Consider the following 12,348-nt stretch of genomic DNA (forward strand, 5'->3'; position numbering starts at 1 on the left):
TTTACATTTGTCTCATATTTGTGCTCAGCATCTGCGACAGTAACTAACTGCACTGTTTAAATTGAGTTCTGCATTTTTTTTACGTGTCTATTGTAAGATGTTACAATACGCAATCAAGTGGCTTTGATTTAAAATGTTGCTTAAAAACATGTGTATAACTTTAAATGTGTTTTACTTAAAATCTGTAACTTTCATTTACTTTCAAAAGTGGTCCTCCTAAATTGAGGGGGTGGTCTAGAATGTAACTGAGTTTTCAGGGGTATATATTTGAATTCTTGACATAATGTGTAGTAAAGTGAGTTGCCACTAGGAAAATTAAAGTTACCAGTTGCACCTATAGTTGAATTGGAAATGGGCGTAATGATTGTGTTGAATGATGCCATTCAAAATGTTTTCTAGCCCTTCGGGGGATAAATTATAAGGCTTTAGACTTGTGAATATTCACAACACCCTACTCTTTAACAGCGTCCTCCAAGAAGTACAAATTCATCTGTAGGAGGGGGAAAAGAAGGTGAGACATGGTTTTAGTCTTCACATAAAAAGTGACAAAAATGTTCTGTGAGAAATATCACTCACCTATCTGTTGACTGGTGACGAAGAACCACAGAGTCAATCATGTTCCTTTTTCTTATTTAATCTCTTTCCTAGTGATCCGTCACCATGAGTACGGACGCGGAGATGGCCATCTATGGCAAGGCTGCCATATACCTCCGTAAGCCTGAAAGGGAAAGGATTGAGGCTCAAACAGCACCCTTTGATTCAAAGAATTCCTGCTATGTGTCAGATGCCAAGGAGCTTTACCTTAAGGGTTTAATTACTGCCAGGGCCGATGGAAAGTGTACTGTGACAGTCACAAATCCTGACGGCACTAAGGAGGTAAGCCTGATTTTGAAAAGTGTTGAAGTTTGTGCAATTACTCTATTTCTTCAATAAAACCTTCAAAATGATAAAGAAAATATGCCATAAGGCAAACTTAAATTAGTAACAAAAGACAGATTAAGAAGCATTTCTTTGTTTTTTTGTAAACAGAATATAACCTTTAAACATATCTACTATTTAAAAACGGCATGGTAATTTTTTATATTGACTAGTCAAAAATCACCATGTATATATCAGTGGGTGAAAACAAAGTAGTTGGATTGAACAGGGCTATGCATTTTTAAAAATATTGTACTTGTATTTAATGAGTAAAAAGCTTTCAGTCATGTCCAGTTTGATCTGCGTGTAATATAGATTTCTGACTGTTTCAGGAAGGAAAAGAGTTCAAAGACGCAGACATCTTCCAGATGAACCCCCCTAAGTACGATAAGATTGAGGACATGGCCATGATGACCTACCTGAATGAAGCCTCTGTGTTGTATAACCTCAAAGAGCGTTATGCAGCATGGATGATCTATGTAAGAAGCCTGCATAAACATACACACATACATGAACATAACAAACCCACACATACACTACTACACATCAATACATGGTAGAAACCAAAACATACCAATACAGCAGGTCTACATCAGCATACCAGAGTACACCCACGTCCTCACAGGAATCCAAGTAAATGTCAGTCAGATTTTGCTAATCCCCTAATTTAATTGAATCTCTTTCATCCAGACCTACTCTGGGCTCTTCTGTGCCACGGTGAACCCCTACAAGTGGCTCCCCGTGTACGACATGGAGGTTGTCAACGCCTACAGAGGGAAGAAGAGGATGGAGGCTCCACCCCATATCTTCTCCGTCTCTGACAACGCCTTTCAGTTCATGCAGATTGGTACGAGCTCTCACGGATGGATGAATGGATGGATGGATGGATGGATGGATGGATGGATGGATGAAAGTTAAAATATGCTTTAGAGAGGTATCTACTGTTTTTTAGTCTAGGTTAGAACAGTTTGCTGGGAATATCTGATTTCACTAGCCTTGAATGGAACATATTCCAAAATGAAATTCATGATGATGCTATTTGTATTTGTATTTATTATGGATCCCCATTAGTTCCTGCCAAGGCAGCAGCTACTCTTCCTGGGGTTTATTATGGATCCCCATTAGTTCCTGCCAAGGCAGCAGCTACTCTTCCTGGGGTTTATTATGGATCCCCATTAGTTCCTGCCAAGGCAGCAGCTACTCTTCCTGGGGTTTATTATGGATCCCCATTAGTTCCTGCCAAGGCAGCAGCTACTCTTCCTGGGGTTTATTATGGATCCCCATTAGTTCCTGCCAAGGCAGCAGCTACTCTTCCTGGGGTCCAGTAACATTAAGGCAGTTATATACAATTACAAAAATTACATTATATTTCATAACACTTTTCACAACACATTAAGTGTACTATATTACGTATTGGATCACTAACAAATACAACTTTTACATTACCGTGTAGTTGACCAATAAAATGGTCTGATGGGGATGTGGACATACTCGGTATACATATCCCGAAATAAATTATCTCACTCCAATAAACTTTAATAGAAAGTTAGCAAAAATAGATAAGATCTTGCTACCATGGAAAGGAAAATACCTGTCTATTTGTGGAAAAATCCCCCTGATTAACTCCTTAGTCGTATCCCAGTTTACCTATTTGCTTATGGTCTTGCCTACACCAGCAACCTGTTATTTAAATTATATGAGCAAAAAATATTCCATTTAATTTGGAATGGCAAGCCAGACAAAATTAAAAGGTCCTATTTATATAATGAATATGAATTCGGAGGGCAGAAATGATTAAATATTAAAGCATTAGACCTCTCACTGAAGGCGTCAGTCATACAAAAGTTATACTTAAATTCGAACTGGTTCTCTAGCAAATTAGTAAGAATGTCTGACCCCATGTTCAAGAATGGCCTTTTCCCTTTATTCAGATTACAAACTCTCACTTTCGGTTATTTAAATACGAAATCATCTCCAAAATATATATATATTTAAAACAAGCCATAGAAAGTTGGTTGCAATTTCTGTTTAATCCACCAGAAAAGACAGAACAAATAATACAACAAATATTGTGGTTAAAGTCAAACATACTAATTGATCAAAACAAACATTATAAAAAATAAAATAAAAAATAGTATAATCTTTGTAAATGATATCATAAATAGGACTGGTGGAGTTATGTCACACATGCAGCAAAAATATATGGAAATGTCTGCTCCACCCAAAATTACAACCAAATAATTGCAGCATTACCGCAAAAATGGAAGAGGCAAGTGGAAGGAGGAAAAAGTAAGGAACTTGTCTGTTGGCCCTGCATTAAAGACCAAAATTGGTTAAAGAAAATTGTGATAAATAAAAATATATGGCAATTTCATTTCAGGACCAAATAATTGGCCGCTGTACCATATAGATTGCAAAATAGTTGGGAAGAGATTTCCGATATACCGATTCCATTGCACATGGTTTATGAACTGATACGCAAAATTACGCCGGATTCAAAACTTATAATTTTTCGATGTAAATTATTATACAAAATTCTTGCAACCAATAGAATTGTATATATATGGGGGATACAACCTTCCTAGCTCTGCAGATTTTGCTGCAAAGAGACAGAGTCATTAGATCATTTATTTTGGTACTGTCCATATTAGCTTGTTTTTGGTCACAGGTCCAGGAATGACTGAAGAATTGCAACATTTACCGGGAGCTAACACTGCAGATAGCAATACTAGGTGATTTGAAAAGTCATAGTCACTCGATCAATAATAAAATAACAATTTTAGCAAAAATGTTTACCTTTAATTTACAATATGTAGAAACTATGAGAATAGAAAGGTTTAGAACTTTTGTGAAGCATCACAGCACAGTTGAAAAATATGGCAAATAAAAATCCAGTATGGATGGTGTTACGAGATAGATGGGAGGGGTTGAGTAGAGCTGAAGGGTGGGACTAATAACAACAAGATAACAAATGTAAAATATACTGTGTCTGTAAAATGTATATAGGTTCAGAACTTTTGTGAAACAGCACAGTTAAAAAATATATGGCAAATCGAAATCAAACTGGATGGACATCAGAGATAGATGGGAGAGGGTAGAGGGTAGAACTAAAAACAAACAAAATAGAATTATTGAAAATTAGATTGTGTCCGTAAAATGTATATAGTATGTATAAGATGGAAGTAGAAGCCTAAGTGTTGTTGTTCATTAGTTTACCCCAATTAGGGGAGGGGTAGTAGGGTTAGTGGAAAATAATAAAGGAACAAATATTTTTAAAAGATATGTGTGTATATATATATATAAATATATTTACCCCCAAAAAATATGGGGGATTGGAAATGATGCAGACAATTACATTGATGGAAGCCACTCCCGTGTGGCACAGTGGTCTAAGGCACTGCATCGCAGTGCTAGCTGTGCCACTAGAGATCCTGGTTCGAATCCAAGCTCTGTTGTAGCCGGCCGCGACCGGGAGACCCATGGGGCGGCACGCAATTGGCCCAGCATTGTCCAGGGTAGGGGAGGGAATGGCTGGCAGGGATGTAGCTCAGTTGGTAGAGGATGGCGTTTGCATCGCCAGGGTTGTGGGTTCGATTCCCACGGGGGGCCAGTATGAAAAATAAATAAAAATAATGTATGCACTCACTAACTGTAAGTCGCTCTGGATAAGAGTGTCTGCTAAATGACTAAATGTAAATAATTAACAGAGAGTAGCAGCAGCGTAAAAGAGTGTGGTGGGGTCAATGCAGTCTCATGGCTTGGGGGTAGAAGCTGTTAAGGAGCCTTTTGGACCTAGACTTGGTGCTCCGGTACCGCTTGCCGTGCGGTAGCAGAGAGAACAGTCTATGACTAGAGTGGTTGTAGTCTTTGGCAATTTTTAGGGCCTTCATCTGACACTGCCTGGTATAGAGGTCCTGGATGGCAGGAATATTGGCCCCAGTGATGTACAGGCCTTACACACTACCCTCTGTAGTGCCTTGCGATCGGAGGCCGAGCAGTTGCCATACCAGGTGTAATGCAACCAGTTAGGATGCTCTTGGTGGTGCAGCTGTCAAAATTTGGGAGGAGCTAAGGACCCATGCCAAATCATTTCAGTCTCCTGAGGGGGAATAGGCGTTGTCGTGCCTTCTTCACAACTGTCTTGGTGGTAGTTTAAACAGATGGCTTGGTGCATTTACAAGCTGTCAATACTTCTCACAAATACAAGTAGTGATGAATTCAATCTCTACTCTACGTTGAGCCAGGGGAGATTGATGTTAGCTCTCCATGTACATTTAAGGGCCAGCCATGCTGCCCTCTTCTGGGCCAATTGTAAAGTCTCTCTTTGTGACACTTGACCACATGACCGGACAGTATTTTAATTTGTATTTATTATGGATCCGCATTAGCTGCTGCCAAGTAGTCCAGATGCAACAAAACTAGGGCCTGTAGGACCTGCCTTGTTGATAGCATTGTTAAGAGGGCAGAGCAATGCTTTACTATGGACAGACTTCTCCCCATTTTAGCTACTGTTGCATCAATATGTTTTGACCATGACAGTTTACAATCCAATGTTACTCCAAGCAGTTTAGTCTCTTCAACTTGCTCAATTTCTACATTATTCATTACAAGATTTAGTTGAGTTTTAGGGTTTAGCAAATGACTTGTCCCAAATACAATGCTTTTAGTTTTAGAAAATATTTAGGACTAACATATTTCTTGCCACCCATTCTGAAACTAACTGCAGCTCTTTGTTAAGTGTTGCAGTCATTTCACTTGCTGTAGTAGCTGATGTGTATAGTGTTGCGTCATCAGAATACATAAACACACAGGCTTTACTCAGAGCCAGTAGCAGGTCATTAGTAAAGATTGAAAAAGTAAGGGGCCTTGACAGCTGCCCTGGGGAATGCCTGGCTCTACCTGGATTATGTTTGAGAGACTTCCATTAAATAACACCCTCTGTGTTCTGTTAGACAGGTAACTCTCAATCCACAATATAGCAGAGAACGTAAAGCAATATGTTTTTCCAGCAGCATGTGTGGTCCTCTGTAGCTCAGCTGGTAGAGCACGGCGCTTGTAACGCCAAGGTAGTGGGTTCGATCCCCGGGACCACCCATACACAAAAAAAAAAAAATGTATGCACGCATGACTGTAAGTCGCTTTGGATAAAAGCGTCTGCTAAATGGCATATTATATATATATATATATATATATATTATATTATAATGTCAAAAGCTGCACTGAAGTCTAACAAAACAGCCCCCAAAATCGTTTTACTATACATTTCTCTAAGCCAATCATCTGGCATGTGGGTAAATGCAGTACCTGTTGCTATGTATTCAATAATGTACCCATAATGTTGCTTGAGTAAAATAATCAATATGTTTTTGGTTACAGATAATGAGAACCAGTCCGTCCTGATTACGTAAGTTGTTTACTAGAATTTCACTTGAGAAAGTATTTCTATCAGAACTTGGGTGTTATGACATTATGAATGGATTAGGACCAGTGCGTCCTGATTACTTGGGTGTTATGACATTATGAATGGATTAGGACCAGTGCGTCCTGATTACTTGGGTGTTATGACATTATGAATGGATTAGGACCAGTGCGTCCTGATTACTTGGGTGTTATGACATTATGAATGGATTAGGACCAGTGCGTCCTGATTAATTGGGTGTTATGACATTATGAATGGATTAGGCTACTCGTAATGCGAAGTCCATTAGTGGGAATATTTGTTAATAATTTACTTCTGGAAGAAAACAGATCAACAGTGTATTATCAATGAAACCCAATCTGACACTAAAACATGTGACTAAAACCCCTATGTCTGTGTCATATAAACCAGTGGAGAATCCGGTGCAGGAAAGACTGTCAACACCAAGCGTGTCATCCAGTACTTCGCCACCATTGCCGTGTCTGGTGGTGAAAAGAAAAAGGATGAGCCTGGCAAAATGCAGGTAGGTTGTGCTTGTGTTTCCATTTTAACACATTTCAGTCTGATGGGCTGTGTAAACTTTTTTTTTCCAGCGGTGAATCCTGTCTCAAGAAAGTGTTCAAGCTATTAAGAAAAAACAAACTTTACCTCTTTACCAGTTTCCGAGCTACTTCTGTTTATCTCAATCAGGGCTCTCTTGAGGATCAGATCATTGCAGCTAACCCTCTGCTGGAGGCTTACGGTAATGCCAAGACAGTGAGGAACGACAACTCGTCTCGCTTTGTAAGTATGAAGGGCATACTGTGGAAGTTACCTTATATTGGAAACATTTATTTTAGTAGTTGTTAAATCAATATATGTCCAACAAACTGTAACATTTAAAGGGGTGTATCAAAATAGTTGACCTATTTCTAACCCCCATGCTCTACTAAAGGGTAAATTCATCAGGATTCATTTCCAAGGAGGCAAACTGGCTAAAGCTGACATTGAGACCTGTGAGTTGGTTTGATTGTTTCTCAATGCTTTCCTAAATTCACACAGATCATTTTCTTGAGACCATATCATCAAATGTAATCTCTCTCTCTCTCTCTCTCTCTCTCAGACCTGCTGGAGAAGTCCAGAGTGTCCTTCCAGCTGCCCGATGAGAGAGGCTACCACATATTTTTCCAAATGATGACAGGCCACAAACCTGAGATAGTTGGTATGGAAAAGTAGAGGTTCAGAGAAGATTATTCCCACCCCTACCTGTGGAACTTATAAAAAATAGTTAATGGTCCACACTATTAATACTATTAAAAGTAGTACATTCATGGTACCAAGGCATCTAGACAAAGATCTATCAAGTAATGCACTGTGAAGCACTAGTCCAGGAGCCTCAGTCCCCTCTTTTGATGCTATTTATTATATACCACATGTATCCTTGAGTCCATCTATTGAGTAAAGGAGGGAGAGATACTGTAAAGGTAGGACAGCACAATTCTAAGAGATTTAACTGACAGGCCGTTCTCCGCTGTCCACAGAAATGGCGCTCATCACCACCAACCCCTACGACTTCCCCATGTGCAGCCAGGGTCAGATCACTGTGGCCAGCATCAATGACAAGGAAGAGCTGGATGCCACAGACGTGAGTCATACAAAGGGTTAATCAAACTCTAGATATGGAATGGGTAGAACCACCATACACACTGAACGCAGTGAGCAATTTCGACTTGGTGGCAGTTGGGAGTTTTCATGTATGTTTTAGCTTGATTCCAAATGCCTTGTGTTAGTTAGGCATGTGCCTTCCCACTTCACCTTGGGCCACATACATGGAAGACATCCACAAGAGAGTGCCACTATGTGCCCTGTGGAACTGTGTAAAACCCATTTTGTGCTGCCATCTACTAGTGTGTTGGCCAAGAGTAATCATGTGGAACAGAGAAGCCAGTCAATTCCATTCATCCCATTTGTTCTGGAGTGAGCACAGAACTGTATCGTGATGTAACTGAGCAAATTACCATTGAGTTAATCACTTTTATACGTCCTCTCTAATGCCAGGATGCCATTGGAATCCTGGGCTTCACTAATGAGGAGAAGATGGGCATCTACAAGCTGACAGGAGCTGTATTGCACCATGGAAACTTACACTTCAAGCAGAAGCAGCGTGAGGAGCAGGCCGAGCCAGACGGCACAGAGGGTGAGTCCCATTCATTGATATACAATATGTAAAGCATTAGTCCCACTCATTGATATACAATATGTAAAGCATTAGTCCCATTCATTGATATACAATATGTAAAGCATTAGTCCCACTCATTGATATACAATATGTAAAACATTAGTCACACTCATTGATATACAACATGTAAACATTACTCCCATTCCCAGTCCCAAACATTGAAATAGAACACGTAAAACAGACAGTACCACATGAAAGTCAGGCAGGAGACCAAATTCCAACCTCCAGAAATGATTTGAAATGATGGATGTGGGTGAAAATCAAAACCTAACCCACAAAAGAGTGACATCAGAAACAAGCATGAGTCTGTTGTTGTTGGTTCTCCCTCCAGTGGCTGATAAAATCGGCTACCTGCTGGGCCTGAACTCAGCTGAGATGTTGAAGGCTCTCTGCTACCCCAGAGTGAAGGTCGGCAACGAGTATGTGACCAAGGGACAGACTGTGCCTCAGGTAAGGTGGTAAATAACAGCATCATCTGAGCACAGGAATTATCTTAATTACGATCTTGTCTCATCGCTGCAACTCCCCAACGGGCTCGGGAGACACGAATAGTAATGTGTTTCTCCCCAAGCTTTTATCACCTTATTACTAGACATGGTCAATATCTCATGCATTCATTTGAGCTATTATTATTGCAGGTTAATAACTCAGTCTCGGCCCTGGCCAAGTCCATCTATGAGAGGATGTTCTTGTGGATGGTTATCCGTATCAACCAGATGTTGGACACCAAGAATCCAAGGAAGTACTATATCGGTGTGCTCGACATTGCTGGGTTTGAGATTTTTGATGTGAGTATGAGACAATAACAAGACAATTAGTTATGATTGAGAGGGATTACAGCCTTGTATGATGAAATGATCCCTTTTGAAATTCCATCAACAGTACAACAGCATGGAGCAGCTGTGCATCAACTTCACCAATGAGAAACTGCAACAGTTTTTCAACCACACCATGTTCGTCCTGGAGCAAGAGGAGTACAAGAAGGAGGGAATAGTCTGGGCCTTCATTGACTTCGGCATGGACTTGGCTGCCTGCATTGAGCTTATTGAGAAGGTAAGCTGTCTGTGAAATTAAAATGGACCGCATCACCATAGCTCATAGGGAGCGCTTTGTGAGATATTATCACAGTGGTACAATACATCTGTCTGTTGCGAACTCGGTATGTTTCCTATGATATGCCCCTAAATGAATATAATCCTATAATAGTATGTTTGGTAAAGGAATACATGTGATTCTAAATGTAAATGTCACTAATTTGATATACATCTGTTTTCGTGAAGCCAATGGGCATCTTCTCCATCCTTGAAGAGGAGTGCATGTTCCCCAAGTCTTCAGACACTACATTCAAGAACAAGCTTTACGACCAGCATCTTGGCAAAAACCAGGCATTTGAGAAGCCCAAGCCTGCCAAAGGCAAGGCAGAGGCCCACTTCTCCCTGGTGCACTACGCCGGCACGGTGGACTACAACATCACTGGCTGGCTGGACAAGAACAAGGACCCCCTGAACGACTCAGTTCTTCAGCTGTACGGGAAGTCCTCAGTGAAACTGTTGGCTACCCTGTATGTTGCTGCCCCACCTGAGGGTAAGACTAGCATCACATCAAAATATTGAATTGAGCAATACCCACTGGGCACACTTGGAAGTTGAAATGACGTGGTGTTCATTTGTAGACAAACTGCATATTGAATTGTTCTTGGTTGTCAACGCAAACAAATATCAACAGAGTATCTTCTGCTTGGATAGTTCCCTCTGTGCCACTGATTTCATCTGCCTTTACCTCCAGTTTGTCTTCAAATTAATCATTGATATGGTGGATTCACGTCTCCATCCAAACCAAAAATCCAATCAAACTTAAAATGCACTTTAAATAAAGTTTGATTTGATTTAGTCCTATTCTTTAACTTGATTCTTGGTTGAGATTGAGATGTCAATCCAACATATTAATTATTCATATTCAAATCAAATCAAATCCAATTGTATTTGTCACATGCGCCGAATACAACAGGTGTAGACCTTACAGTGAAATGCTTCCTTACAAGCCCTTAACCAACAATGCAGTTTAAAGAAAAATAAGAGTTAAGTAAAACATGGATAAGTACAAATATTTGGTTTAGTCATATTACTTAACTTCCATTTTTGGTTGAGATGGAGACGTGAATTGAACATCTTAATGATTAACTTGAAGATTACATTTGAAATCCACCAAAGCTTGAAACCCTAGGCCTATATTTATTATCTATTTTCAGTTGAACCCTGGGTAGAACCCTGGGTAGAATTTGAACCCTGGGTAGAATTTGAACCCTGGGTAGATGACTTCCCTAATGTTATATAGGCCTAAGTAGCATCATTGATGATATATGACTTATAAAGTATTGTTACATTTAATTTTCTCTTTTAAACCTACCCTTTCGAATTGTTTTTGATAGCAACAGTTCATATATTTAGTTATTAAGAGAAAGCTCAATCATCATTCTCCTGATAGCACATTGGTAATAGTCAGTGACAAATATCAAAGCTAAGTAGGGCTTGGATAAAACCCTGGATGGGAGACCAAAGGGTAGCTGTAGATAGATCAACTCTCCAGTAGGAGGTGCTGCCCAGCCTACTGTTTTTTTCTGATAGAGGATATAACGTTGTTTCAAAGGTACAAATTCAACATATTTTATACAAGGTTTTTCTATGTTGAAATTGGTTACAATGATGACATAGTCCTGTGTATGAAATTTCACCTTCAAAACAATAGTTGATTACTTTTTCAAATCCAGTGTATTTTCCACGTAGATTCCACGTCACAATACATTGAAAAATTACGTTGAAACAACATCGCTTTAACCCGTTTGTGCCCAGTGGGTAGTTACAACTCAGACCCACATTTTCTTTAAAGTCTTTGAATGTATCACATTTCTCAGTGTTATTCCCTGGGTTCATTTACTCATACCCAGGGTGTTATTTTACATAACCTCATTGGCAACATTTGCATTAAGATAAATGTGAAGTTAACCCGAGATTGTTTAGTTTATAATGATCTCTTACTTTTCCCCATTTTAACAGATACAAGCAAGAAAGGGGGCAAGAAGAAGGGTGGTTCCATGCAGACTGTATCCTCCCAGTTCAGGGTGAGCTTTTGACATGTGTATTTTCAGTCCTTCAAATAGTGCATTGATTATCATAAATTACTAATGAAAACAAGGTTTGTAACCCTCTTACAGGAGAACTTGGGCAAGCTGATGACCAACTTGAGGAGCACTCATCCTCACTTTGTGCGCTGCCTGATCCCCAACGAGTCAAAGACTCCAGGTACAAGAAATATTGAGTTAAATATTATATGTTATCAGTAATCTTAACGAGCACAATCTTGAACGAGTTTCTGAGTATTAAAAGAGACTTGGTTTGTTTTTCCAGGTCTGATGGAGAACTTCCTGGTTATCCACCAGCTCAGGTGTAACGGTGTACTGGAGGGTATCAGGATCTGCAGGAAGGGCTTCCCCAGCAGAATCATCTATGCTGACTTCAAGCAGAGGTACACACACATTCACATTACATTTACATTTGAGTCATTTAGCAGATGCTGTTGTCCAGCAGCATAACACCCTGCTTCCCACTGCTGGCTTGCCTCTGAAGCTAAGCAGGGATTGGTCCTGGATGGGAGACCAGATGCTGCTGGAAGTGGTGTTGGAAGGCCAGTAGAGGGCGCTCTTCCCTCTGCTCTGAGGAGATCCCAATGCGCCAGGGCAGTTAAACGGGTGTCCTGACTCTCTGTGGACATTCAAAATCCCATGGCATGTAACGTA

At 40.0% G+C, this 12,348-nt stretch overlaps 1 protein-coding gene across 1 annotated transcript in view; it reads left to right on the plus strand.

Moving 5' to 3' along the window:
• Nucleotides 1-660: 660 nt before the first annotated feature.
• LOC311134522 (myosin heavy chain, fast skeletal muscle-like) overlaps nt 661-12,348 on the plus strand; it is a gene marked incomplete at both ends in the record, with an annotated part of 39,572 nt that continues 27,884 nt past the window's right edge. Inside the window, 17 exons of the mRNA XM_084168225.1 lie at nt 661-876; nt 1,251-1,397; nt 1,609-1,765; nt 6,295-6,322; nt 6,749-6,860; nt 7,028-7,120; nt 7,272-7,332; nt 7,440-7,538; nt 7,858-7,961; nt 8,375-8,513; nt 8,887-9,005; nt 9,194-9,343; nt 9,438-9,608; nt 9,836-10,139; nt 11,609-11,673; nt 11,767-11,854; nt 11,960-12,077. Coding sequence (XP_084024351.1) covers nt 661-876; nt 1,251-1,397; nt 1,609-1,765; nt 6,295-6,322; nt 6,749-6,860; nt 7,028-7,120; nt 7,272-7,332; nt 7,440-7,538; nt 7,858-7,961; nt 8,375-8,513; nt 8,887-9,005; nt 9,194-9,343; nt 9,438-9,608; nt 9,836-10,139; nt 11,609-11,673; nt 11,767-11,854; nt 11,960-12,077 — 2,171 coding nt within the window. The remainder of the gene's footprint in view (nt 877-1,250; nt 1,398-1,608; nt 1,766-6,294; nt 6,323-6,748; nt 6,861-7,027; nt 7,121-7,271; nt 7,333-7,439; nt 7,539-7,857; nt 7,962-8,374; nt 8,514-8,886; nt 9,006-9,193; nt 9,344-9,437; nt 9,609-9,835; nt 10,140-11,608; nt 11,674-11,766; nt 11,855-11,959; nt 12,078-12,348) is intronic.

Source organism: Coregonus lavaretus, assembly GCF_964263955.1.
Source record: "Coregonus lavaretus genome assembly, chromosome: 1".
NCBI lineage: Eukaryota > Metazoa > Chordata > Actinopteri > Salmoniformes > Salmonidae > Coregonus > Coregonus lavaretus.